The 25841-nt window shown below is 46.3% G+C and overlaps 1 protein-coding gene across 3 annotated transcripts; it reads right to left on the bottom strand.

Annotated features, from left to right (window-relative positions):
* Positions 1–12747: 12747 nt before the first annotated feature.
* LOC135098414 (fibrocystin-L-like) lies at positions 12748–25255 on the bottom strand. Of its 3 annotated transcripts, XM_064000753.1 has the most exons (10): positions 24735–25250; positions 24418–24566; positions 23875–24075; positions 23047–23295; positions 22204–22362; positions 21692–21949; positions 20929–21167; positions 20234–20363; positions 16463–16525; positions 12748–13062 (listed from the first exon to the last, which is right to left on the bottom strand). In XM_064000753.1, the coding sequence occupies exons 1-9, from the start codon at positions 24805–24807 to the stop codon at positions 16475–16477; spliced, it is 1509 nt and encodes a 502-aa protein (XP_063856823.1). In that variant the 5' UTR covers positions 24808–25250; the 3' UTR covers positions 12748–13062; positions 16463–16474. The 3 variants fall into 3 exon arrangements, with proteins under 3 accessions (XP_063856823.1, XP_063856822.1, XP_063856824.1); XM_064000752.1 differs by lacking the exon at positions 12748–13062 and having other exon boundaries at positions 16319–16525; XM_064000754.1 differs by lacking the exons at positions 12748–13062; positions 23875–24075 and having other exon boundaries at positions 16319–16525; positions 24735–25255.
* Positions 25256–25841: the final 586 nt, after the last annotated feature.

Here is a 25841-nt window from a genome sequence, read left to right as displayed (position 1 = left end):
ATCCTCTCAGCTAGTCAGTCCCGCGTCTGTCGTGTGCTAATTCTCGGCATGGAATCAAAAATAGCCTCGTCAGAATTATGGCCGGTAAACTCCATTACTTCCTCACCGCTGCGCCGCCAAGCACGGAGGGCCCCGAGCGAGGCGACATCCCTCCGGATCGTCCCCTCACCTGAGCTATCCTTAGCAGGACCAGCCACCAGCCAGGCGCTATCTTCCAACAGACTCTTACCAGGGTGGAAGACGAAGATGTGCGTTTCAGTACCAAGACTTCCATTTAGATTCCCCTTTTTTTGTCTCTTCTTCTACCCGCGCCTCAAGCACCCCGCGAAACCTTCCTAACTCCCACCATAACGCGAGATAAGACCCTCCTGGTGACCCGAGGCTTGGCGGGCTGTGTTGGGGTGCGGGGCGTCTGGCGGGGAAGGAACCTGTCATCTGTCCGCCTTTCGACCACCACAGGGCTGCATCAGTGAAACCAAACCTTGTGAGGACAATTGCAGCCAAGTGTCTCCAGTCTCGTCGCCTGTGATCGGAAGGCGAGTCGGTGAAGGCGTGTCAAAGCCGGGCAGCGACTCAGGAGCGGCGAGGAGCCGAGTGGTGGTGGTGGTGGTGGTGGTGGTGGTGGTCGGAGGAAGAGACGGAGAAGGAGGAGAGGTAAAAAAAAAAAAAAAAGGCGAAAGAGAAAAGAGGAAGAGGAGGAGGAGGAGGCATCGAGTGTTCTTGGCCTGTTGAAAGCCATCTCACAACCTCTTTTTCTGTTGTCGTTGTCATCTTTTTCCGCCATCATCACCGCCGCTCCTTTTTTCACCTCTTTCAATACGAAAAGGGAAAAACACACACACAGATAGATAGATAGATAGATCTTAGAGAGAGAGAGAGAGAGAGAGAGAGAGAGAGAGAGAGAGAGAGAGAGAGAGAGAGAGAGAGAGAGAGAGAGACTCCAGGCCATTACGGTGTTGATCCCTTGCAGGTAAAGACAACTCACACAGCGAAGCCTTCAGCCACACACTAACGTCTTCACTTGCCTGCTGTTTTCATTCTTTCCATAATTATCAAGTTCACTTTTTTTTTTTTTATTATTTCTGTTATATTCAATCTTTTCTGAAAACTGAACAGCCTTGCCTTTTTTTTTTTAGATTTTTTAAATTTTGCTAGCACGATCAAGTCACCAGACACGCATTTTTCCCCTTCTCGATATAATATATATATATATATATATATATATATATATATATATATATATATATATATATATATATATATATATATATATATATTTTTTTTTTTTTTTTTTTTTTTTTTTTTCGCGGCGACACCATCACTCCTTTCCCAGTCGTAGAGAGAATCGCCCTTGACTGCTTGCTTTCCTGCCCCTTGATGGTGCTAAGTGCGGGAGGGGGAGAGACAGGAGCGGGATAATGGATCTAGTGGACGTCACTAATCTTTCTAATAAGCCTCTTTACCTTTTATCTTACGCGGTGAAAGAGAGAGAGAGAGAGAGAGAGAGAGAGAGAGAGAGAGAGAGAGAGAGAGAGAGAGAGAGAGAGAGTGCCAATATGTGTTGGCATAGAGGCATGCAGAGGCGCCATTAGGTCAAGTGACGGCCGGAGTGAGTGCTCGTTAGGCCTTTGTGGAGCTGCTTGCCTCGCCTTGCCTCGCCTTTCACCCTTTACGACCTTATACCTGGCGCCTTGTCATCGCCACACACACACACACACGTTCTCCACACCACCTCCTTTTCTTCGTTATTCTGATATTCCTCCTCATTCTTGTCAACATTCTCTTCCTTGCGCTCATTATCTTTCTTTCCTTCCTTCCTTCCACATTTTCTCTGTGGGGCGGGGATCGGTACAGAAACTTCCAGACAGGTGCCGTGAGTTTATTTGCGGGCGCTGTTCACAGGCGCAGTTAGATTCCTCAGACACTGTCACAGCAAATATACAACAACAGAGGCCTGCCAACAACCAATTAAGTGAATACGAAATCCTACACGAAATTAGCGAACACATCACAAGTTATAATATAAACATAGTCTGGAAATGTTATACTAATCCAACTCCATAGAAAATCATGTTTCTATCAAATATCACCAACAAGGTACATTCACAATAAGTACTTAACAAGATCACCCAAATACTTTTAACTGTAATCACATACACTTCACATGTTCATCAAAGTTAATACTGAATAAATATATCAATCACAATACATCATAATCCCATCATAATACAAAGTGCTTACCCAAACTCCAGGTGGTACTTAAATCACAATAAAGGAAAACCATTGCAGGCGTGTATGTGTGGTGTTTTTGGTAGGCGTCCAGTCAGCCGAATGACCGAGACCGTGGCAGTACCCAACGAGGTGTAAACCGCATTACTGGAACCTACCTCGAACTTCTAATGGTGTATCTATGTACTCCTACAATACTCCCCCCTCAAGAACGGAGTTCACCTAGTAATATAAATAATGAGGGTGTTGATTGAAATACACTGTCCTCCCTGAACGAGTTGTACGAGGGAAGTTAGGTATGGTATGGCGAGGAAGATCAGACTGGAAATGAGCAGAAGGGGAAGGTGTAGAAGCAGAGATATCAGGCAAAGGAGATGAATTAGAGTCTAAGGTAGATGTCGTCAGGTCATCTCTATCATTAGATGGTGCTTGTCTGGTGATTGGTATATAAGCTGGCTTCAAACGGTCAATAGATCCAGACGTGTCACCCTGAGGAAGTCTGAGGATGAAATATTTCGGGTCACGTTGTATTACTTCATAAGGTCCCGAATAAGGAGCTTCTAAACTTTTGCGAACTCTGTCAATCCGCACCCAGACCTTCAATCCGCACCCAGACCTTTGAACATGAAAACAGAACGTTAGGAACATATGGTTTAGATGAGGAGTGACATTCACCTAATGAAAAGTTATAAAAATCAATGGCCTGCATTTCTTTAATCAAGCGGTGTATAGTATCTTTGTTTGTTGATATTGGCGAGTCTTTAGTGATAATTGCAGAAGGACACAACATACGAGTTCCTGTGACAGCAGTGAATGGCGAGTAACTGGTCATATTAGGTGTCAAGCGATATCCAAGTAAGACTATGGGCAAAGCATAAAACCAGTTCTCTTGTCTAGCATGTATCGCTGATTTTAGAGAGCGGTGATGGCGTTCAATGATACCGTTCGCTTGAGGATGATAAGCAGTTATTCGCATGTGATGGAAGCCAATAATTGAGGAAAGCTCGGAAAACAACTCATTTTCAAATTGAGCACCTCTGTCTGTCACTACCTGTAGCGGTACTCCAAAACGAGAAATCCAACCAGCCACGAATGCAATAGCGACGGAGCTCGCGGTGGTGTCTATTACAGGTATAGCTTCCGTCCATCTTGTCGCTCTGTCAATGCAAGTGAGAAGGTAACTGTATGGGAGAGGGTATGGGTAGTTAGGAAGAGTAGCAGGAGGCAATGGTCCAACAATATCTATATGAACAGTCTGGAAACGATCAGTAGGAGTAGAAATAGGAGAAACTGGTGATATTGTGTGTCTGTGTGTTTTAGCTTGTTGACATTTAAGACAATTCGTTACAAACTCCTTTATATCTATGTCCATACAAGGCCAGAAATAACGTTGTTTAATTATTTTAGCAGTGGTTTTAATACCAGGATGAGGTAGATCGTGTAATGAATGAATGACATTTATCCTAAGAGAAGAAGGAACAAACGGTCTTGGTGCGTTGGTAGATGTGTCGCACCACAGAGCAAGATTAGAGGGCAAGGTATAATTGGATAATCTCTCCTTGTACAAACCGACCTCGGTGTCACCTTCCTGGGAACGAGCTATGCCACATAAGTCGAAAGAATCAACTGAAATTGCACATGATGGTCTTGATAAACAATCGGCAACAACATTGTTGTCCCCACGGATGTACACTACTGATGATACATATTCAGAGATTAAAGAAAGTTGCCGTTGTTGCCTATCAGACTTTGCAACTGACTTAGAATGAAAGGCAGAAACTAAAGGTTTATGGTCAAGAAACAAGGTGACCGAGTGGTCATCAATGAGTGTTTTAAAGTGAATGACAGCCAAATAAGAAGCTAAGAGTTCTCTGACATAGGTGGAATAGGTTTTCTGAGTGTCAGAGAGCTTTTTGGAATAAAATCCTAGAGGCGTAGGCGTGTCATCTATAATCTGGTATAGAGCTGCGCCAACTGCGAAGCTCGAGCTGTCAGTCACAAGCTGGTAATCAGTTGCCTTCTGAGAGGGATAGGCGAGGGTAGGACAAGTGACTAGGGCTTGCTTCAAATTGTTGAAGGAGTCCCTTGCAACATCTGTCCATGAGAGAGATTTAGAAGATGGATTATGCCGTAAGAGTTCTGTCAATGAATAAGCAAACATCGGCAAAATTAGGGATCATTGGTCTAAAGAAATTTAGCATCCCCATAAAACGGCGCAATGCAGTTGAAGTTTGAGGTAAAGGAAACTCTGAAATTGCAGTGATGCGGTTTTGAGGTGGTCTAATTCCATGAGCACTGACCTCATAGCCAAGGAAGGTGAGCGAGGACTTGAAAAATTCACATTTATCTATAGATAGTCTTAAGTTGTGTTTTGCTAAAGTAGAAAGAACAGTCTTAACATCAGCAATGTGTTCTTCAAGAGTTGTACTAGCTACTAAGATGTCATCCAAGTAGGTGAAAGTGTTCTTAACATTAACCAATATGGTGTCAATGAAGCGCTGAAAAGTGGAACCTGCGTTTTTAAGACCAAAGGGCATATACAAAAATTCAAACAGACCAAACGGTGTGCATACTGCAGTCTTAGGTACATCATCTTTGGCCACAGGGATCTGTAAGTATGCACGCTGTAAATCAATCTTTGAAAATATGGTCTTACCCTTAAGTGACATGGTGAGACAGCGCAAAGGTGGTATGGCATATTTATCATTCACAGTTACGTTATTGAGTCCGCGATAGTCACCACAAGGTCTCCAAGCACCGGGCTCCTTCTTAGACACGAGGTGCAGAGAAGACGCCCAAGGAGCGTTAGAGCGCCGAATGATTCCGGCATTAAGCAAAAACTGAAATTCATCTTTAGCCGCTTTGAGCTTCTCACCTGTCAAAGGTCTTGCTTTGAAATGTATAGGAGGTGAGTCACCTGTATAAATACGATGGTGTATAGTTTCCACAGGAGGTGTGGTAGCTGACAACTGCAAAGGTGAAGTGAGAACCGGAAACTGAGAAAGTAGTTCAACAGCTTTTGAGTCTACCCCATTATAATTAACCAAATATGAAGAAATAGGAGAATAAGAAACTTCAAGAGGAATCTTACATTGGGTAGAGGAGTCTATTAGCGACTGGTCTTTACAGTCTACCATTAGTGAGTTAGCTGCAAGAAAATCGGTTCCCAAAATTGGATGTATAACGTCTGCAATGACGAAAGACCAAGGGAAAGAACGCCTAATACATCGTATCCCAAGGTCTACATCGACTTCACCATAACAACGTATGGGTTTACCTGAAGCATTAGTAAGAGTAACAGCAGTTGGCCTGAGGAATGGATTCATTAGGTAGCAGCGAAAGTGATGAACCAGTATCTATCAAAAATTGGTAATTCTTGCAACCGATTGTGGCACTTACTCTAAGTGGCAGTCCGACGGTCGCAACTGATATTTCTACGGACTGCCCTACTAGTTTCCCGCCTGGTGGAATACGCGAGCGGGGGAAGAAGAACGAGAATTAGGGCGAGAATCTGGCAAAATATTAGAAGCCGTAGAAGAAAGTATACACCATCGTTTACGTGATTTTGCCCTGTTACCATAATACAGATGGTACCTGCACACCTGAGGACGCTGACCTTCATGAAAGGCGCACACTCCAATGGGAACACAAGTTCTAGAAAATACATTATCCTGACAAGCTGAAGTGAAATTTGGGCCTCTATTACCATTATCTCTGTTCTGGCTCGCAGGCCTGGACCCTTGTCTACCTTCCACCATGGAAACATTAGCGCTGTTGTTTACACTCGCATTACTTGAGCCATAGGCCAACAATGTCTCAGCTACACGAGCCAGTTCCTCTAGTGTAGAGCTCTCCTCATATGTCACTAGGAAAGGTCTGATGCTACTAGGTAATGCTTTCAAAAACTTTAACTTTATAAAGGAATCATCCACCCCTAGTTGAGCAGCTATTTTACGCAACTCTCTCAAATACGTGGAAGGTCTGTCACACATTATGTTTTGATTAACAAGAGAGTCAAGAAGTTCAGGCTTTGACCTGGTGAAAAGAGATATCAAAGATTGCTTTAATTCACCATAGTCTGAAGAATTGATGACTTTATCACTCAATTGATTGATTACTCTAAGTGGCAAATTTGATAATATATGGTGAAATTTGGTACTTGAAACAATGATCTTGGCAAGAACAAACTGTGATTCAATTATTGTAAACCAGCATGTTACTGAAGTCTCATCAAAGGGTGGTGGTTTGACGGCAACACCTGCGGTCACGGAAGGAACACTATCCTGCGACGCACTAGATGTAAGTAGCGAACCCTCGTCCTGGTTCGGCATAGTTCCAAGGGCATAGATTCCAAACAGGACAAAAGTAAAATAATAGAGTACCTGGAGGACCAGCATATAGTCACTGTGTAGTTATAGTCTGCCACCAATCACCACAGACCGTAGGCCATCCCTGCCTCCACGATGATCACGTTACGTCTGGTCACTCCGGGGTCACCACATGTGGAGCGGGGATCGGTACGGAAACCTTCCAGACAGGTGCCCTGAGTTTATTTGCGGGCGCTGTTCACAGGCGCAGTTAGATTCCTCAGACACGGTCACAGCAAATATACAACAACAGAGAGGCCCAAACTCCAGGTTGTGCTTAAATCACAATAAAGGAAAACCATTGCAGGCGTGTATGTGTGGTGTTTTTGGTAGGCGTCCAGTCAGCCGAATGCCGAGACCGTGGCAGTACCCAACGAGGTGTAAACCGCATTACTGGAACCTACCTCGAACTTCTAATGGTTTATCTATTGTCACGAGAGGGCAAGATCATGAAGATACCCAGACTGAGTCCCAGCTGAAGTGGAGGATGACGTCACACTACGTCACCTCGCCGGCCGCCTACCCTGGGGCTCGGGAGTATCACGTGACGTGTAGCAGCCCTGGGATTGGTGGCGGAACAGTTTGGGAGACAGAGTGGCGGGAGAACACTGGTGAGGGAAGAAAGCCCGCGCGTCGCCGACACTGCCTTCGGTACTTGTATGTTCCTTTGTGAGCTGGAGCGAGGCGTCAAGAAGCCTTCCGAGGGTCGACAAGAGGCCCGGGGTGCCGAGCTACAGCATAGGACTACTGTGTAGTGTGAGCAACGGAGAATAGAGGGCCAGAAGCCACAAGTGTGTTTTACTACTCGCCTTCTGAGGGGAGCCAGGGGAGAACACGGAGCGCCGCGGGGTAAGTTCACCGTCACGTATGCAGGAAGCACCGGACCCTAAAAGTGTAAGTGTGACTGCCCACAGGGTGGTGAAGTTACAGTGGTGTCAGGATCGTGGGATGAGTTAAGTGCTAACTGTGTGCGTCGCGGTGTGTTACCGAGTGTGCGTGTGTATTGGACAGGGGAGGCGAGCAGCGGTGGTACGGGTAACGTACTTGTGGATCGCAGCGGGCGGGCGGACGGTGCAGTGTGTTTTGCCATGGTAAGCTGCGTGTTGTGTTAAGTTACGGTGCCTTACAGTAATTAAGTCAGCATGGCGGCGAAAGAAATCACACTAGCGGATGTTATGAGTGCCCTGAAGGCGCAGGGAGAGGTACAGCATGCTGAGATGAGTGCCCTGAAGGCGCAGGGAGAGGTACAGCATGCTGAGTTGCAAGCGGTGACGAGCAGTGTAGACCGTGTATTTAAGGAGATTATGGGGCTCGTGAAGGAGGAGTGTTCACGGGTTAAAGACGAGGTGTTAAGTGAAGTGTTCACCAAGGATCAGGTGAAGGGAGAGGTGGAAAAAGCGGCCAGTGAACTGAGGAGATATGTGGATGAGGTTGTGGCGGCACAGGCGCCTCCTGTACTCTCTCAGCATAAAGGCACGCTGTTCCGGTCAAGTGGGCGTGCTAGTGAGACTGAGGGGGGGAGTGACGAAGGGGAGGAGGATAATAGTTGTCACGGAAGCCTAAACAGCCTTTCTCCATTGGCCAAGGTGATACCGTCTCCCCTACGCTCTCCTGTAAACGTCTTATCACCTCCACCATCCCCGCTAGCCTCAGTAAAGTCGTACCCCTCTGCTGCCAGCTCCACGTCACGGAGGCTGAAGGACGGGACGAGGCGCCGGCCACAGGAGTTCGATGGAACAGTGTCTTGGGAAGCGTATAAGACACAGTTCGAGCTCTTGGCCAGTGCCCGCCAGTGGAGTCGCCCTGAGATGGCCATGCAGCTGGTGTGGGCACTCAAAGGACCGGCATTAGAAGTCTTGAACCAGCTGCCAGCTGCCCAGCGGTGCTCGTATAGTAAAGTGACGGCGACACTGGAGAGGAGGTACGGGTACCAGCACCAAACCGAGGTGTTCAGGACAAGGTTCCGGGCCAGGTTACGAGGCCCGGGGGAGACCCTAACACGCCTGGCGCAGGATTTGGAGGTGCTGGTGCGGCGTGCGTACCCGGAGGCCAGTGAGGAGATGATCACCATTCTCCTGCGGGATCAGTTCGTTGATGCCATCGATAACTAACAACTGAGGATATACGTCCAGCAGGCACACCCCAAGGACCTTCAGGAGGCCCTGGCGAGGGGCCTGGAGATGGAGTCATTTCTCCGGACGACGCGGGAGCGACCCAGCGGGAATTATGTCCCGCAGAGAGTGAAGGCAAGGAAAGGGGCCGTGCAGAAGGCCTACTCTAGCCCTTCACCGCCCCTAGGTGAGTTCAGGGGTAAGTGCTACTCTTGCGGGCAGCAGGGGCACACCAAGAGGTACTGCCCGCAGGGATCGAGTAGCGGAAAGGCTGTCAACGGCAGAGCAGGGCAGTACCAGTACAAACCCTGTTGTTGGAACTGCGGTCAGGGGCACAAGACGGCAGAGTGTGCCCTCGTCTCTCCCAGGGATAGCAAGGAGGCTGGGGGAAACGGAAAGAGGCTGGTGGAAGGGGTCGAGCGCCAGCCAGAGAGCCAGAGACCCCAGTCCGCCTAAGTTGCCGCGCCGAGGGTGCCCGGACAGTGCAGGTGGGCGGGCAAGTGGATGGCAAATCTTGCTGCCTCACTGTGGACTCGGGCGCAGAACGTACCTTCGTGCAGGACGGGGTGGTGGCAACTGGACAGCCCCCGGTGGCCCAGCAACAACTGTGTGGTATTACAGGGCACTGCACACAGCTGAGGGGACCAGTGCATGCCAGGATTGCGGTTGGCAGCACGGAGGAGCATCTTCCCGTCTTTGTAGCGGACGTCGGGGAGAACTTGCTCGGCCTAGACTACCTGAAGCAGAGCAGGGCGGTGCTGGACTTCGGGGAAATGACTATGTCGGTCAGAGGTAGTGTGGTGCCGCTACAGGAGGGCGGTGTTGACGCAGAGGAGTGTGAAGCTTCAATTGAAACTCACCGAGCCCATACTGCGTCCCTACCCGAAGCTAGCCACCGCTGCCGTCTCAGTAAGGAACAGAAGGAGGAAAGTCAAGGGTCGGAAGAGTGTGAAGGTGTACAGACGACTATGGACCCGGAAGGTCATTGCGAGGACATGCAAGGGAGTAGCACTGGGGTTCCACCTCATCTGCAGGATCTATTGCAGAGGAGTTCGGCATGCCTGTCTGGGGAACAGGTGGACGAGGTGGAGGAAGTGCTGACTCTGTATGCAGATGTCTTCTCGCAGGGAGATAATGACCTGGGCCGGACCAGTCTGGTTAAACACCGCATTCACACAGGGGATAGTCGGCCGGTTAAGTTGCCGCCCCGCCGGATTGCGCCTGCTCGTCGGCTGGAAGTGGAAAAAGCCGTGGAGGAGTTGCGCGCGCAAGGGATAATCGAAAAGTCGGCTAGTCCCTGGAGTGCTGCTGTTGTCCTCGTTAAGAAGAAGGCTGCCGGTCTTGTCAGTGACACTGAGTGGGGAGAGGACCTCAAACAGGCCCAGCGACAGGACGCTGATATCGGGCCCATAGTGACACTGCGGGAAGAAGGCGAAGAAAAACCGCCATGGGAAAGCGTGGCCCCGCTAAGCCCTGCCGCCAAGGCGTTGTGGCAGCAATGGGCAGTGTTGCGAGTGAGTGACGGTGTGCTGCAACGGCGGTGGGAGTCATGTGACGGCGGTGTGGCCTTCTGGCAAACAATTGTCCCTGTGAATATGAGGGAGGCCTTAGTGCGCGAGGCTCACGGTGGAAATGCAAGTGGTCACTTCGGTGTGAGGAAAACGCTAGGGCGGTTAAAGCAGCGGGTTTATTGGGTAGGCATGCGGAAGGATGTTAGTGAATGGTGCAAAGTGTGTGACGTGTGCTGTGGGAAGATGGGCCCTGGGAGAAAGACAGTTGCTCCCTTACAGGTGTATCAGGTTGGGGCACCTATGGAGAGGGTGGCAGTGGACATCCTGGGTCCGTTCCCTCAGACACTGAGAGGTAACCGCTTTGTGTGTGTGACCATGGACTACTTCACTAAATGGCCGGAAGCGTATCCGCTGCCAAACCATGAGGCTGCCACCGTGGCAGGTGTGTTAGTGGACGAGTTCTTCGCCCGGTTTGGCGTGCCGCACGAGCTGCACTCTGACCAGGGCAGGGAGTTTGAGTCGGCAGTATTCCGGGAGTGCTGCCAGTTGCTGGGCGTCAAGAAAACTCGTACTACACCCCTGCGGCCGCAGTCGGATGGCATGGTGGAACGCTACAACCGCACGTTGGGGCAGGAGTTGGCCAAATATTGCCAGGAAGGGCAGGAGGACTGGGACTTAAAAATCCCCCTGCTTCTCTTGGCCTACCGGTCCGCCGTGCATGAGGTGACCGGTTACACGCCAGCCCGGCTGATGTGTGGGCGGGAGCTCCGGCTACCAGTGGACCTCATGACTGGCAGGCCGCCGGATGAAGACCTGCCCACTACCATCACCCAGTACGCTACAGCCCTACAGGACCGTCTCCGGGAGGTGCACCATCAGGTGAGGGGTAACCTGAAGGTGTCCGGTGAGGCGATGAAGGACCGGTACGACCGCCGGGCAACGGCACCACCCTTTAGCGAGGGGGATCAGGTGTGGCTGCACAACCCTCGGCGTAAGAAAGGATTGTCCCCTAAGCTCCAGAGCCCCTGGGAGGGGCCATACGTGGTGGAGAAGGTCATCTCGGACGTCACCTTCAGGATACGCCAAGGGCCAAGGAAGCGGGCACGGGTGGTGCACGCTGACAGGCTCTGGGGTTACCATGGCCCTGGAAGCTTCTCCTGGGGAGAGCGAGCTGCTCTCCTGACCAGTGACGAAGAGGAGGACAAGGACAAGGGCCTTGGGGACGACGAGCCCCTGGTGATGGAGGATGACGGAGACCTGGACCTGAGAGAGCCTGAGCCGCTGGTGATGGAGGAAGGTGGAGCGGATGAGTTGTGTCCCTTGGAGGGGGCACTGGCGGATGTCGACGCTGGACCTGTAGTAGGGAGACCCAGATGGGAGCGGCATCCACCCAAATGGAGTGAGGATTATGTTCTTTGTTGATTTTTGATATACCTAAAGTTGAAGTATTATTTTCTTGTTTTTGGGGGTGTATCTGTAACCTAAAGGGAATAGAGAGAGTTGGGGAGCGAGGGCGCTCAGTCTCTTTACAGGAGGGGGTAGTGTCACGAGAGGGCAAGATCATGAAGATACCCAGACTGAGTCCCAGCTGAAGTGGAGGATGACGTCACACTACGTCACCTCGCCGGCCGCCTACCCTGGGGCTCGGGAGTATCACGTGACGTGTAGCAGCCCTGGGATTGGTGGCGGAACAGTTTGGGAGACAGAGTGGCGGGAGAACACTGGTGAGGGAAGAAAGCCCGCGCGTCGCCGACACTGCCTTCGGTACTTGTATGTTCCTTTGTGAGCTGGAGCGAGGCGTCAAGAAGCCTTCCGAGGGTCGACAAGAGGCCCGGGGTGCCGAACTACAGCATAGGACTACTGTGTAGTGTGAGCAACGGAGAATAGAGGGCCAGAAGCCACAAGTGTGTTTTACTACTCGCCTTCTGAGGGGAGCCAGGGGAGAACACGGAGCGCCGCGGGGTAAGTTCACCGTCACGTATGCAGGAAGCACCGGACCCTAAAAGTGTAAGTGTGACTGCCCACAGGGTGGTGAAGTTACACTATGTACTCCTACATGTGTGTGTGTGTTTGTGTGTGTGTGTGTGTGTGTGTGTGGCAAGGAGGGGGTGGAAATAACTATACATGACAGAAAGGTTTAAATGTGTGTGTGGAGGAAAGTGTGCATTAAAAAAATAAATAGGAATACAGAATGAGTGAAGAAGAGGATAATGAAGGATAAGGTAGAGGAGAAAGAATACAGCAAAGATGAAGAAAAAGATATTGAAAGATGAGATATGATAAGAAGGAAAAAGAATACACTGCAGGAGGAGAAAAAGGATGTAAATGAAGGATATAACAGAAAAGTATAATGAAAGATAGAATAGAAGCAAAAAGAACACAGGAGGCATGAAGAAAAGAATATTACTGAAGGATGCGAGAGGAAAAAACACACTCACCAAGGCCAACAAAAAGGAGGGAGAGAGAGAGAGAGAGAGAGAGAGAGAGAGAGAGAGAGAGAGAGAGAGAGAGAGAGAGAGAGAGAGAGAGAGAGAGGAATAAAATAAAATAAAATAAAATAAATAAAAAAATGAAAAGGCTCACTGAGGTGCCAGTCTCTACATGACAGAGCCAAAATAATTACTCTAAAGTTAAGAAGTGTCTTGTATAAGGAAGTACAGACACAGACAGGAGCTCCAGACTTTACCAGACTGACACCAATACTCACGTGGCAAAGAGGACTCCATGTACCAGCCGGCAGGGACAACAGCAACCTTGGCTATGAGTTGCTGTCTCACGTCTGATGCCTCAAATATGACGTTCTCAAAGGTGAGCATTGACACGGCCTCATCTGGTACATACAGCCTGACAAAGGGTCTGTTGTCAGTATTTGTATTGGGAAGATATGGGTGGTGTTTATTTATTTGTGTATGTCTCTCTGACGTTTTTATTTTATTTTATTTCTTTTTTATGCAGGAGGGACACCGGCCAAGGGTAACAACCCCCCTCGCCCCCTCCACCCCCCTCAAAAAAACACTTCATGCTGGTCCCTGAATAGGGTCCAAAGCGGTAGTCAAAACCTGAAGGATAAGTGTCTTGAAACCTCCCTCTTGAAGGGATTCAAGTCACAGGAAGTGGAAATACAGAAGCAGGCAGGGAGTTCCTGAGTTTACTAGAGGAAGGGATGAATAATTGAGAATATTGGTTAACTCTTGCATTAGAGAGGTGGGCAGAATAGGAGTGAGAGAAAGAAGAAAGTCTTGTGCAATGAGGCCGTGGGAGAAGGGGAGGCATACAGTTAGCAAGATCAGAAGAACAGTTAGCATGAAAATAGCAGAAGATAGCAAGAGATGTAATATGAGAAAGAGGCTGAAGACAGTCCGTTAGAGGAGAGGAGTTGATGAGACGAGAAGCTTTTGATTCCACACTGTCTAGAAGAGCAGTATGAGTGGAATCCCCTAGACATATGAAGCCTACATGGACAGATAAGGTCCCTGTACAGAGTTAGCAGCTGAGGGGGGGGGAGGAGAAAGACTGGAGGACACATTCCAGAACATCTAACTTCATAGAAGCTGTTTTAGCTAGAGATGAGATGTGAAGTTTCCAGTTTATATTATAAGAAAAGGGCAGACTGAGGATGTTCAGTGTAGAAGAAGGGGACAGTGAGGAAGAGGGGATAGTTATCTGAAAGGATGTGTTGGGTTGATAGATGGAAGAATTGAGTTTTTGAGGCACTGAATAATACCAAGTTTGCTCTGCCCCAATCAGAAATTTTAGAGAAATCAGAACTCAGGTGTTCTGTGGCTATCCTGTGTGAACTCTTTACTTCCTGAAGGGTTGAACGTCTAGGAAAATAATTTGAAAAGTGCAGGGTGGTATCATCAGTGTAGGAGTGGATGGGACAAGAAGTTTGGTTCAGAAGGTCATTGATGAATAATAAGAAGAGAGAGAGGGTGACAGGACAGGACCCTGAGGAACACCACTGTTAATAGATTTAAGAGAAGAACAATGACTGTCTACCACAGCAGCAATAGAACGGTCAGAAAGGAAACTTGAGATTAAGTTACAGAGAGAAGGATAGAAGCTGTTGGAGGGTAGTCTGGAAATCAAAGCGTTGTGCCAGACTCTATCAAAAGCTTGTGATATGTCTAAGGCAACAGCAAAAGTCTCACCAAGATCTTTAAAAAAAGGATGACCAAGTCGCAGTAAGGAAAACCAAAAGATCACCAGTAGAGCGGCTTTGATGGAACCCTGTACTGGTGATCAGATAAAGGTTGTTAAGTGATAGATGTTTAAAGAATCATCCTGTTGAGAATAGATTCAAAAACTTTAGATATGTAGGAAATTAAAGCAATAGGACGGTAGTTTGAGGGATTAGAACAGTCACTATTTTTAGGAACAGGCTGCATGTAGGCAAACTTCCAGCAAGAAGAAAAGGCAGATGTTGACAGACAGAACTGAAAGAGTTTGACTAGGCAAGGTGCAAGCATGGAGGCACAATTTCGGAGAACAATAGGAGGGACCCCATCAGGTCCATAAGCCTTCCGAGGGTTTAGGCCAGCAAGGGCATGGAAAACATAATTGCAAAGAATTTTAATAGGTAGCATGAAGTAGTCAGAGGATGGAGGAGAGGGAGGAACAAGCCCTGAATTGTCCAAGGTAGTGTTTTTAGCTAAGGTTTGAGCTAAGAGTTCAGCTTTAGAGATAGATGTGATAGCAATGGTGCCATCTGGTTGAAATAAAGGAGGGAAAGAAGAAGAAGCAAAGTTATTGGAGATGTTTTTGGCTAGATGCCAGAAGTCATGAGGGGAGTTAAATATTGAAAGATTTGGACACTTTCTATTAATGAATGAGTTTTTGGCTAGTTGTAGAACAGACTTACCATGGTTCCAGGCAAAAAATATAAAGCCTATGAGATTTTGATGATGGAAGGCTCAAGAACCTTTTGTGGGCCACCTCTCTATCATATATAGCATGAGAACAGGTTGTGTTAAACCAAGGTTTGGAAGGTTTAGTTCAAGAAAAGAGTGAGGAATATACGCCTCCATGCCAGACACTACCACCTCTGTTATGCAATCAGCACACAGAGATGAGTCTCTGACACAGAAGCAGTAGTCATTCCAAGAAAAATCAGCAAAATACCTTCTCTGGTTCCCCCAACTAGCAGGGGTAAAATGCCAGAGGCACTTCTGCTTATGGAATGCTGAGGAGAGATTGGAGCGATGGGACAAGCTACAAATATGAGATTGTGATGGGAGGAGCCCAACAGAGAAGAGGGTGACAGCATAAGCAGAAGGATTAGAGGTTATGAAAAGGTCAAGAATGTTGGGTGCATCTCCAAGACAGTTACGATTATGAGTAGAGTGTTGCACCAATTGCTCTAGGTTGTGGAGGATGGCAAAGTTAAAGGCTAGTTCACCAGGAAGGGAGAGGAAAGCCAAAGTTGGTGGTGAACATTGAAGTCTCCGAGAATGGAGATCTCTGCAAAAGGGAAGAGACTCAAAATGTGCTCCACTTTGGAAGTAGTCAAAGAATTTCTTATAGTCAGAGGAGTGAGGTGAGAGGTATACAGCACAGATAAATTTAGTTTGAGAGTGACTCTTGTCATAGGCAGATGGTGGAAAACTTGGAAAATTCAATAGTGTGGGCACAAGAGCAGGTTAAGTTGTTGCACACATAAATGCAACATCCAGCTTTGGAGTGAAAATGAGGATAGAGAAAGTATGAGAGAATAGAAATGGGGTTAATGTCAGTTGCCTCAGACACCTGTGTTTCAGTGAGGAAAAGAAAATGAGGTTTAGTAGAGGAGAGATGGTGTTTTACAGATTGAAAATTAGATCTAAGACTGCGAATGATGCAGAAGTTAATGAAGAAAAAATTGAGGGGGATGTCAAGACACTTAGGGTCAATACCAGAAGAGCAGTTCGACCTGGGGACGTTTGTGGTCCCCTCCCCAGATGGGGACTTCAAGGCTGGTGTAGGAGTTGTCATGATAATTTTGAATTTTGAGTGAAGGGTGTATGTGTAATTAGGTGCTTGTAGTTTTGTGTGAAGGAAGAGAGTTGTCTTTAAAGGGCAGGCTGTGACTTCCACCTTGTATAGGAAGACACAAAGAGAACTGTTCAGTGAGATCATAGCTGGATTTAATGATAAGTTCACAGCACTCCCTGATCCAGTGCTTTAGACTTCACTGGGAGTAATCATTTCAGCAGATGTCTACTACCTCCTCCTTGTAATATTCTCTTCTGTTTCTCACTTGGCATACCTCTGAATAACCTCAGTGTCCCTCAGCAGTCTTTGCCAGCAGTTCACCCACAAATGTCTGGCCCTGAGGAGGAGAGAGAAGAGGCTCAGGAAAGAAAATACAGTACAGATGCAATTTCTCTCAACTCCTGCCCTTTCTTATGGAAGGATAACAGATGAGGTATAATTTTACTTCCTTCATCTATCTATTTATCTATATACCAGGCCACCAATCCCAGACAAAAGCACCACTCACTCACATACACATCACTCACACTCTTAGGCCCATCAGTCTCTGGTGGGAAGGAACAGTCTTGTGGACCACCCTACAACACCCTAGCAACCATACTTATAAAACTCTGCTATGGTTACATCCTAGCTAGTAAGGGAACTTGAATTATGGGACTTGAGTGCTAAGTGACTGTCCTAGCAGGGGACTCTGTTGAGTTACTTTCTTAAGGTGCTAACACCACTACCGGCTGACATAAGCAGACATGTAGTGCTTTTTGATGAATCTTGCATGAAACGGCTGATAACGAGTAAAAATGATATGTATAATAAAACAAATATATTCATTTAATGGTTCTCAACAATAATCTGACTAGTTTAAGCTTAATTATTGAAGGTATTTATTTACCACTGTTGTCATTTTGTCAAAACAACAATCAGGTGGTGCCAACTTTGACTGCACACCAAGGTGGTGCATGCATCACTGTGTTACTGATGACCCTGCTGGTGGTCTGCTGTGAGGGCCCCAAGTCATCCACACTGATGTGTTGCATCTTGCCTGTTGTGAAGTACCACAGAGTGATGGACACTTGCATCTCAGGGGAGAGAGCCTTATTTCTTGAAATTGGTCTCTTCAGTATTTCCCACACAAAATCAATCACAATGATCCCAGTACAGACCAGCCGATATGTCTTCAGCTCAGTCATCCAACTCATTCAGGACTTCCTTCTTGTCATGAAAAGTCTGTTGCTGCTGCTGGCAGTGTCAGTGGAGTTAATCTAGCACAGCCTTGCTTGCTGATAGGATGCAATCTTAAAGGCAGGTTCACACTGGCTGTGATGCTACACTAGCTATACGATGCGTATGATGCAAAGCTGTGTAGCTTCCAGTCATTACTGCTTGTTGCTCCCCTAGGAAGAAAAGGTGCAAACTGTTTGCTATGGAACAACTTATAGAAGAACTACAGAAATACCCCTGGTTGTATGTTGGTCTTGCTGGATTTATTTCATGCACTCAATTTCTTTTTCTTTGCCACAGCTAGAAGCAGTAGTTCCTCCTCAAGAGACCACAGAGCAATGTCTCCCATGATGCTGCAGATGCACTGAGCTACTGAGTGATGTGACAATTAATGCAAGCACTGTCTGACAGCACAGCATCATTTACGGTGTGAATACTCACGTGGCAAGCATCGCATCGCCAGCGTCAGGCTATAGGATTGCACAGCCAGTGTAGCATTGCAGCCTAGGTGAACCCATCTTTTATGATGCATCTTGAGGACTTCAGACGGTATCTTTCAGAATTTAAGTGGCAAGTTCCACCATATTGAGGATGTAAAACGATGATTTAATGTTTAAGCAGTAATTTAGTGATAATGCATATGGTCCCAGGAGGTTTGGCTTAACAAAATGTAAACTTACAAGACTGTGGTCTGCTTTTGGTAAGGTTTTTTGAAACTGTTAACCGACAAACATGATTTATTTTTACTTACGGTAGCTATGATGCCTATTTAAGTGTGTACAAATTGTAGGATGATAGATAAAAAAATAAGAGGAAGAAAAGTTAATATATAAATTTCTATATCTATACAATTTTTAACTCATAACTCCTTAAAACTAAATCAACTCATTATTATCTAAAAATTATCAGTGACAAAAGTAATTACTGCTAAATCAATTTTATGCACATTCTACACAAAGATGTTTTTATAGTAGGGAAAAGATATATATTAGTGTGTGACTTTCAACGTAACTTAGAAAATGTGTACTTATGCATATGAAAAATATATCTTAATGAAATAAATAAAAATCTTTACATAAAATCTGTGAGCAATGCAGACATACACAACGAAAAAAGTAAATAGCACATAAAACTAATGATGAAGTATCACTTTAAAGAAGAAAGGCTTACATTTGAGAAGTGTGATTTATTGCATCATCAATCAACCCCTGCAACACACTCCATATCTGTGTGAATTGGGGTGTTCCTCTGCTTCCCCCTGCAGGGTGTGTCCATGGCTGCATCTCTGGCCTTCAGGTACTCCTCCAGTGTAGTGACAAACTCAGTACCAAGATAGTCTGAGTGTGTGTCCATGGCTGCATCTCTGGCCTTCAGGTACTCCTCCAGTGTAATGATAAACTCAGCTCCAAGAGTGTCTGTGAAGCCACTTGACAAGCAGCCTACATTGTAATTGCAGACGCCCGTCACAATTGGGAAGTTCACTGTCCTGTCTGAAGTATTCCAATACTTGGAACAATTCTCCACACTCATGAATGCAGGTGTTCATTGCAGGTCATGCCTTTGAGGCATCTCATCATCTTTTCATCTGACGTCAGATGATGCATCAAATGATACATCACAATTCATCACATCACCACTGTCAGGTTTGAAAACAGCTGATCTACTTTTTTCTATTACAATTTTTTTTTTTACTCACAGCAAGGCCTGTAATGCACTAAGCATACTGAAGGTATGTGGTGGTGGTAGCTGGCCAAGTCACAGAAGTATGTATTTCCTGGGTCATGGCATTCTGTCATAGTCTTCACAGAAGATAATAACACAATTTCTCTCATAAATTTTATGAGTTGTGTGGGTGGTCTGACACCAGCGTGGCAGTACACACATGCCCTGTCCTCACCTTAGGCCAACTGAGTACTGACTCATTATCAAGTAACTACTGCCCCACTCCCTCCCCTCCCACCACTTAAGGATAACATGCCACACATCTGAAGAAAGTCTTAAAAAATCATGCACACACAAAAAAAAAACAGATACAGTACATGAAAAATAGCAAAACATAAGGAGTACCACAAGGTGTAATCTAAAGCCTGATTGTAAACAAGTCACACCCCAGACACACGGCTCAAACTTTGGCAGATTGTTGCCAAAGTGCTGGATGATTTTTCAGCGTGCACAGCCCAATTTTGTTTTTTTGCATACATTTTCATCCAAAAATGTGGATTACAGTCCCTTAATTAACTTGGTAATTTCTGTCCATCTCCTCACCTTGAAAGCCTCACCATCAAACATTAAGCCAGAATTTTTGTAAACAAACTGAATGAATGTATCATGATAACATAAATAATACTGCTTTATTACTCCATACATATATGCAAAAAATAAACTTGATTTGATAATTCCTGTCTACCCTACCTTTAAAGTCTTGTCATCCAGGTACTGGGCCAGAGTCCTTGTCAATAAACTGAACACCTCTTGATAACAGAATGAATATTGTTATATTACTCTATCCAAAAAAATTTACCTTGATTTCTGTCCATTTCCTCACCTTCAATGCCTTGCCATCAAACTACAACCCAGAATCTTTGTCAACAAACTGAACACCTCATGATAACAATAATAGAAATGATAGTTTTATTACTTAAAAAAAAAATCAAATAAATAAATAAAAAAAAATCCTGTCTGTCTCCTCACCTTGAAAGACTTGTCATCCAGCACCAAGCCAGAGTCCTTGTCAACAAACTGAACACATCATGTTAACAAAGATTATACTGTTTTGTTACTCTTTATATGCAACATTTAAGGCAATCATGCCTGTCTGTCTCCTCACCTTGAAGGCCTGGCCATCCAGCACCAAGCCAGAATCCTCGTCAACAAATTGAACAGTGATGGCGATGGGCTGTCTGGCCTGCACTATGCTGGGCTGCTGCAGGACCATTGCTGCACTCATCTGTGTTGAGCTGAGGGAAGGCAAAAAGAAGAAATCACTTATGCACTGAGGGGAGACCAAAAGATGACCAGCTATTAGATCACTTATGTGACTCCAATAGCAAATAGTAAATACTGAGATCCTTTTCTCTCCTTTTTGGCATGTCAGACTTGAGGTTTTCAGTCTAGGCCTAATCCCTAGAGACTTCCATTAATGTACCCTGATTAAGTTAAATTTAAGAGATAGGAAGGAATTGGTTCTTAAATAGAGTGGTGGATGAATGGAATGGACTCAGTAATGAGGCTGTTAATTCTGATTCTTTTGTGAGCTTTAAAATAAGATTACACAGGTTTAAGAATGAGGTTGATAGGTGGAAATAGGTAGGCATGTTTTGTACAGGGACTGCCATGTATAGACCTGATGGCTTCTTACAGCTTCACTTATTTTCTTATTCTTCTGTTCTTACACCAGACACTTATCCTTTGGATGGTCCTTTTGACCTCTCTTTAGGGGCTGGCACTCTCATTGGGCTTTTTTTTGCACTTTTTGTTGCCCTTGACCAGTCCCCCTCTTACATAAAAAAGACTTGTACCTACCTGAAGGTCTCCACCAGGGTGGCAGTGAGGACTGGAGCATAGCTGGGGAAGGTGATGGTGAAAGAGAGGTTGTACCCTTCCCCGGGCTTGCTGACAGACAGGTCGGTAAAGGTGGCAGTGCTGTTCCTGTAGGGAACTGTGGTGGTGCCAATGAGGATGGCACCTGGCGGAGCTCCTGACAAACTAGCCGTGACCTGCCAGGGATCACTCTTGTGGCCCAGGTCACTGATGGGTGCACCCTGAGGAGAGGATGAGAGAGAGAGAGAGAGAGAGAGAGAGAGAGAGAGAGAGAGAGAGAGAGAGAGAGAGAGAGAGAGAGAGAGAGAGAGAGAGAGAGAGAGAGAGAGAGAGAGAGAGAGAGAGAGAGAGAGAGAGAGAGAGAGAGAGAGAGAGAGAGAGAGAGAGAGAGAGAGAGAGAGAGAGAGAGAGAGAGAGAGAGAGAGAGAGAGAGAGAGAATAATTATTGGTGGATCTTTGAGTCCTTTCATGAGAAACAAAAAGGCCTGAAGGTTTATTACACACACACACACACACACACACACACACACACACACACACACACACACACACATACAAAGACACACACAAGGACTGAATGAATACAGAGATGGGATAAGGAGTGTAGCCCAGCCCCTGTATACCACAAGTAGACAAGCAAAGGTGATGGTGGCAAGAAATGTACATAAACTGATGGATGAATAAAGATGGAGACAGAACCAGAGATGTGTAGCTCAGGTCCTGTATACTACAACTACAGACACACCTCTTTACCCAGTACAGTGACAGACGGCTGCATTTCAAACACTGTGTACTGCACCACACTGCTGGGCACACCACTCAGCACCAATATACTGGATGGCTCGACATACTCTGTCACTGCCAGGCTCTCCTTGATCTTCTCTGCCACCTCCTTCTCCTGCTGCTTGTAGAACGGTTCGACATCTGGAATGACAACAGTGCCTTCCTCCTCTGTGGCTTTTGGAGGGGCTTCCTTGGGTGGTGGCTCGATGGGGTCACTCACCTGAGGAAGAGAGGTGGGGACTGGAGGAACACACTACCTCTGTTAATGATTCAGCTGTTGACAAAGTGCAGGAGGACATGGTTCAAGGCAGTAAAGGGGCAGAGAACAGTGCCATTTTACCAAGAGGAGTTACAGGAGGGAGAGGTGATTCAAGTTAGAAAAGGGACAAAGAACAGTGTCTGCCTTAAGAGAAGGCACTGGAGGAAGAGATAACATAAGATCACAAAGGAACAGAGAGCAGAGATTCACTTTACCGAGAGAGAGGCACAGTTGCTGCATGATTCGTCCTGGAATCTATTGATGGCCTTTTCCAGACTCTGCACCAGCTTCTCATAGGGAATCACCTCCCCGCCAGTTGCTCCCTTCTCCCCCTCACCATTCAGGCTTGTAGTTGGAACGCTGGCCACTTCAGCCTAAACAAATTTAAGTTATATTCTTAAACATTTTGTTCTCTTTGGTAATTATTTTCATATATAATGAATAGTAAGAATCTCATAGGCAATTTTGTCACAGTCCTTGTTAAACTACCACTATCTATCTATCTATATACCAGGCTGGCAATCTCACACAGGATGGCCCAGAAAAAGCATCACACACTCCTGCACACATCACTCACACTCTTAGCTCCATTAGCACCTAGCAGAAAGGGACAGTCTTGTGGACTGCTACATCCCAGGAGCTTAGGCACAGCACAGCTGTCCACATACTTCCACAGCAAGGCATCACAGCATAAACTGGTTTAATTCTGCCCTTTCATGGTGAGATCATTCCCTATCACAAGAGTAATAAAAATGACCTTGAAAATCCAGACAAATTCCATTAGATCTACAATTAGTTGAAACTCCCAAACCTTTAAGAACAAGTCTTGCATGTTGAGCTACTAGCAAGGGAGACCAGGCAGCCCAGACAGCCAAACCAAACACAGCCACACCCAACATAGCCACAAACAACATGGTCACACACAACACACAGACCCAACAAAACCAGACTCAACACAGCCACACCAAACACAGCTGCACCCACCACAGTCGGACTCAACATAGACCAGACCCACCAACACACATCCTCACCATCACTTCAGCCAGCACTATACCCACCTCCAGCCTTCCCTGCTGTCTCTTGGAGTCCTCCCGCATAACACTGATGACCCTGATGTTGTCTGGGGATACCTCAAACAGGTTGGCCAGATTCATCACAAGGTTCTGCTCATAAAACTCATCTTCCTTCACCATGAGGCCACTGGTGAGGGTGATCACGGGTGTGGTCTTGATGTCAAGGACGTGGCCTCCGCGCAGCACCACATGGACCAGCTTGGCACTACGCTGGAAGTAATTGGTCCCTACTACCTGCAGGGGAGGGTCTGGGTGAGCTGGAGAGATGGCAATAGGGACAGGCATGCCACAACAGTGTTTCCCTTGCTTAAAATTATCAAGGAGAGCTATGACAAAACTGACAAGGAGAGACATGACAAGACTGATAGGAAGGCATGACAAAACTGACAGGAAGAGGCATGACAAAACTGACAGGGAGAGACATGACAAGACTGACAGGAAGGCATGACAAAACTGACAGAGAGGCATGACAAAACTGATAGGGAGAGACATGACAAGACTGACAGGAAGGCATGACAAAACTGACAGGGAGAGGCATGACAAAACTGACTGGAAGAGGCAAGGCTGAGTTGTTGTTCTGTTACCCTAAACTAGCAGGGAGAGACAAGGCAGAGCAGTTGTTCCTTTGCCCCAAACTGACAGGGAGAGGCAGGGCAAAGTACAGAGTTCCAGTGCTTCAAACAATACAACACAACACACAACCATTCCTTACATTCCCTACACAACACAACACACAGTCATTCTTTACATTCCCAACACAACACAACCATCCCTTACATTCCAAACACAACACAGCACACAGCCATCCCTTACATTGTCCAGTGTGGGAAGGAAAGCCTGAGGGTGGGTGGGGTCCTCAGGCAACAGCTGGTAGCCAGCTGCAGAGATGTTAAGGTTGGCTGGGGGAACAAAGACACTATCCACATAGATGTCATAACGCTGAGGCTTTGGGAAGAAGATGCGTAGGACAACAGCCTCGGAGGATGGACTGTGTGGCAGGTGCAGACACAGCACCTGAGGATGTGATGTGAGTGGAGGATCAGTGTGGTGAGGTTAGGTTAAAGATGCAGCACCTGAAGCAGTAAGTGATTAGATTAGGTTAGATTAGGCTGGGTTAGTGTTGGGTGAGGTTGTGCTGGGTCAGTGTGGCTTAAGTGAGGTTAGGCTGGGTTGAATGATGTTAAGTTATGTGTCAAAAAGATTGGTGTGAATTGCCTGCTGTTTATCTCCAATTACTATTATTATTATACTGCTGAAAATTACTACAACTACTACTACCACGGCTGCAATCACTGTCTACTACTACTACTACTACCATTCCAACCACTGCAACTACTACAAGCACCATAGCAGTACCTGAGGGGGCGTGCTGGTCATGGCCATCTCATATGTCATCCCGGTCACCACAACTGAGAAGAAGGTTGAGATTCGCTCCTGACACATGTAGCCTGCACACCAGCCTCTGTCCATTGGTCCATTGAGGAGATCCACGTACCCACTGGGGCCTGGAGAGGAGGAGGAGGAGGAGGAGGAGGAGGCGGCATTAATGACACTTACAAAAAATCCCAAGTGGAATTGACAATCTGGTAAATAGATTTAAAGGAACAAGATAAAAGTCTGGCACATCGACAGATTTATGGGGACAAGAGGAGAAGGTGACTTGTATTGCTCACCAGGGTTGGCAATGAGGGCGATGGGGGAGAGGCGCCACACCTCTGTGTCTGTGTCTATGCTCTCAATGATCATGAGGTGGCGACGCAGCGAGAAGCACTTCCATGCCTGCCACGATGGAACCACAGCACAGGAAGCATCACGGACAATGCCTGTGGGATGAGACAAAAGGAGAGTATGGGGAGTGTTAAGGGATCTCAAACAACAATAAGTCTTTAGTTTCTTAAGTGCCTGGTTTGGGTGCAGTGTGTGTGCAAGTGTGTGTTGTAGAGCTGTGTGGATATCTGACACACACACACACACACACACACACAGGAAAAGTACAAGGAGACCTACATAGAACTATAAAAAGGGGGAAGATATGATAAAGAAAAGTAATAAGGAAAAGGATTTGTGGGTGATTATCCAGGACACACTGTCACCAGAGAAGCACATGTGGGAATTTTGGCCACGCATAGAGGATTTTTAGTAACATTAGAGTGGCTTTTACCTACATGGACATGAATATGACGAAAAAAATAATTACAACCATGATTAGGCCCTGAGTTAGAGTACGCTGCAGCAACTGAGGAAACTGGAAAGAATGCACAGGACAGCAGCAAAGATGGTGCCAGAATTGAAGGAAAAGACTTATGAGGAGTGACTAAGAATGAGATTAATAACACTGGAAGAGAGAAGAGAAAGGGGAGACTTAATAACAGTGTGCAAATCAATAAACAGTATGGAAAAGTTAGACCGACAAGTTTTGGAGATACATGTAAATAAGGGAACAAGATGTAGAAGAGGACATACAAAAAGATTAAGAAGAGTAAATGTCTCAGTGACATCAAGAAATATAGTTTCCTATACCAAAGCACTGATCTCTGGAATAGTTTAAGCTGTAATAGTTTTACAGTTGCTAGTGTAAGCAAATTTAAAGAGAAACTGGATAACTGCAGCTATGGAGACAGGTCAAATGACATCAGGACACACACACACACACACACACACACACACACACACACACACACATACACACTCCTTTACAATTTGTTTGTTCATCGTAACATCTAAACTGTACTTATTATCTTAATATTGCGACGTACTGTACTGCACATAAATGAAGAACC

This window comes from Scylla paramamosain, unplaced genomic scaffold, assembly GCF_035594125.1.
Source record: "Scylla paramamosain isolate STU-SP2022 unplaced genomic scaffold, ASM3559412v1 Contig60, whole genome shotgun sequence".
Taxonomy (NCBI): domain Eukaryota; kingdom Metazoa; phylum Arthropoda; class Malacostraca; order Decapoda; family Portunidae; genus Scylla; species Scylla paramamosain.
This window is presented reverse-complemented; position numbering and strand designations above follow the sequence as displayed.

Bases quoted from the DNA above. Each gene is read 5' to 3' on its own strand.
- LOC135098414 (XM_064000753.1), bottom strand. From the start codon at position 24,807: ATGATCATTGAGAGCATAGACACAGACACAGAGGTGTGGCGCCTCTCC. The intron at 22,363-23,046 runs GTGGGTATAGTG...AAATTTGTTTAG, and splicing joins GACAGCAGGGAAGGCTGGAG to GCTGAAGTGGCCAGCGTTCC. The intron at 21,168-21,691 runs GTGTGTCTGTAG...TCCTCTCCTCAG, and splicing joins TCACTGTACTGGGTAAAGAG to GGTGCACCCATCAGTGACCT.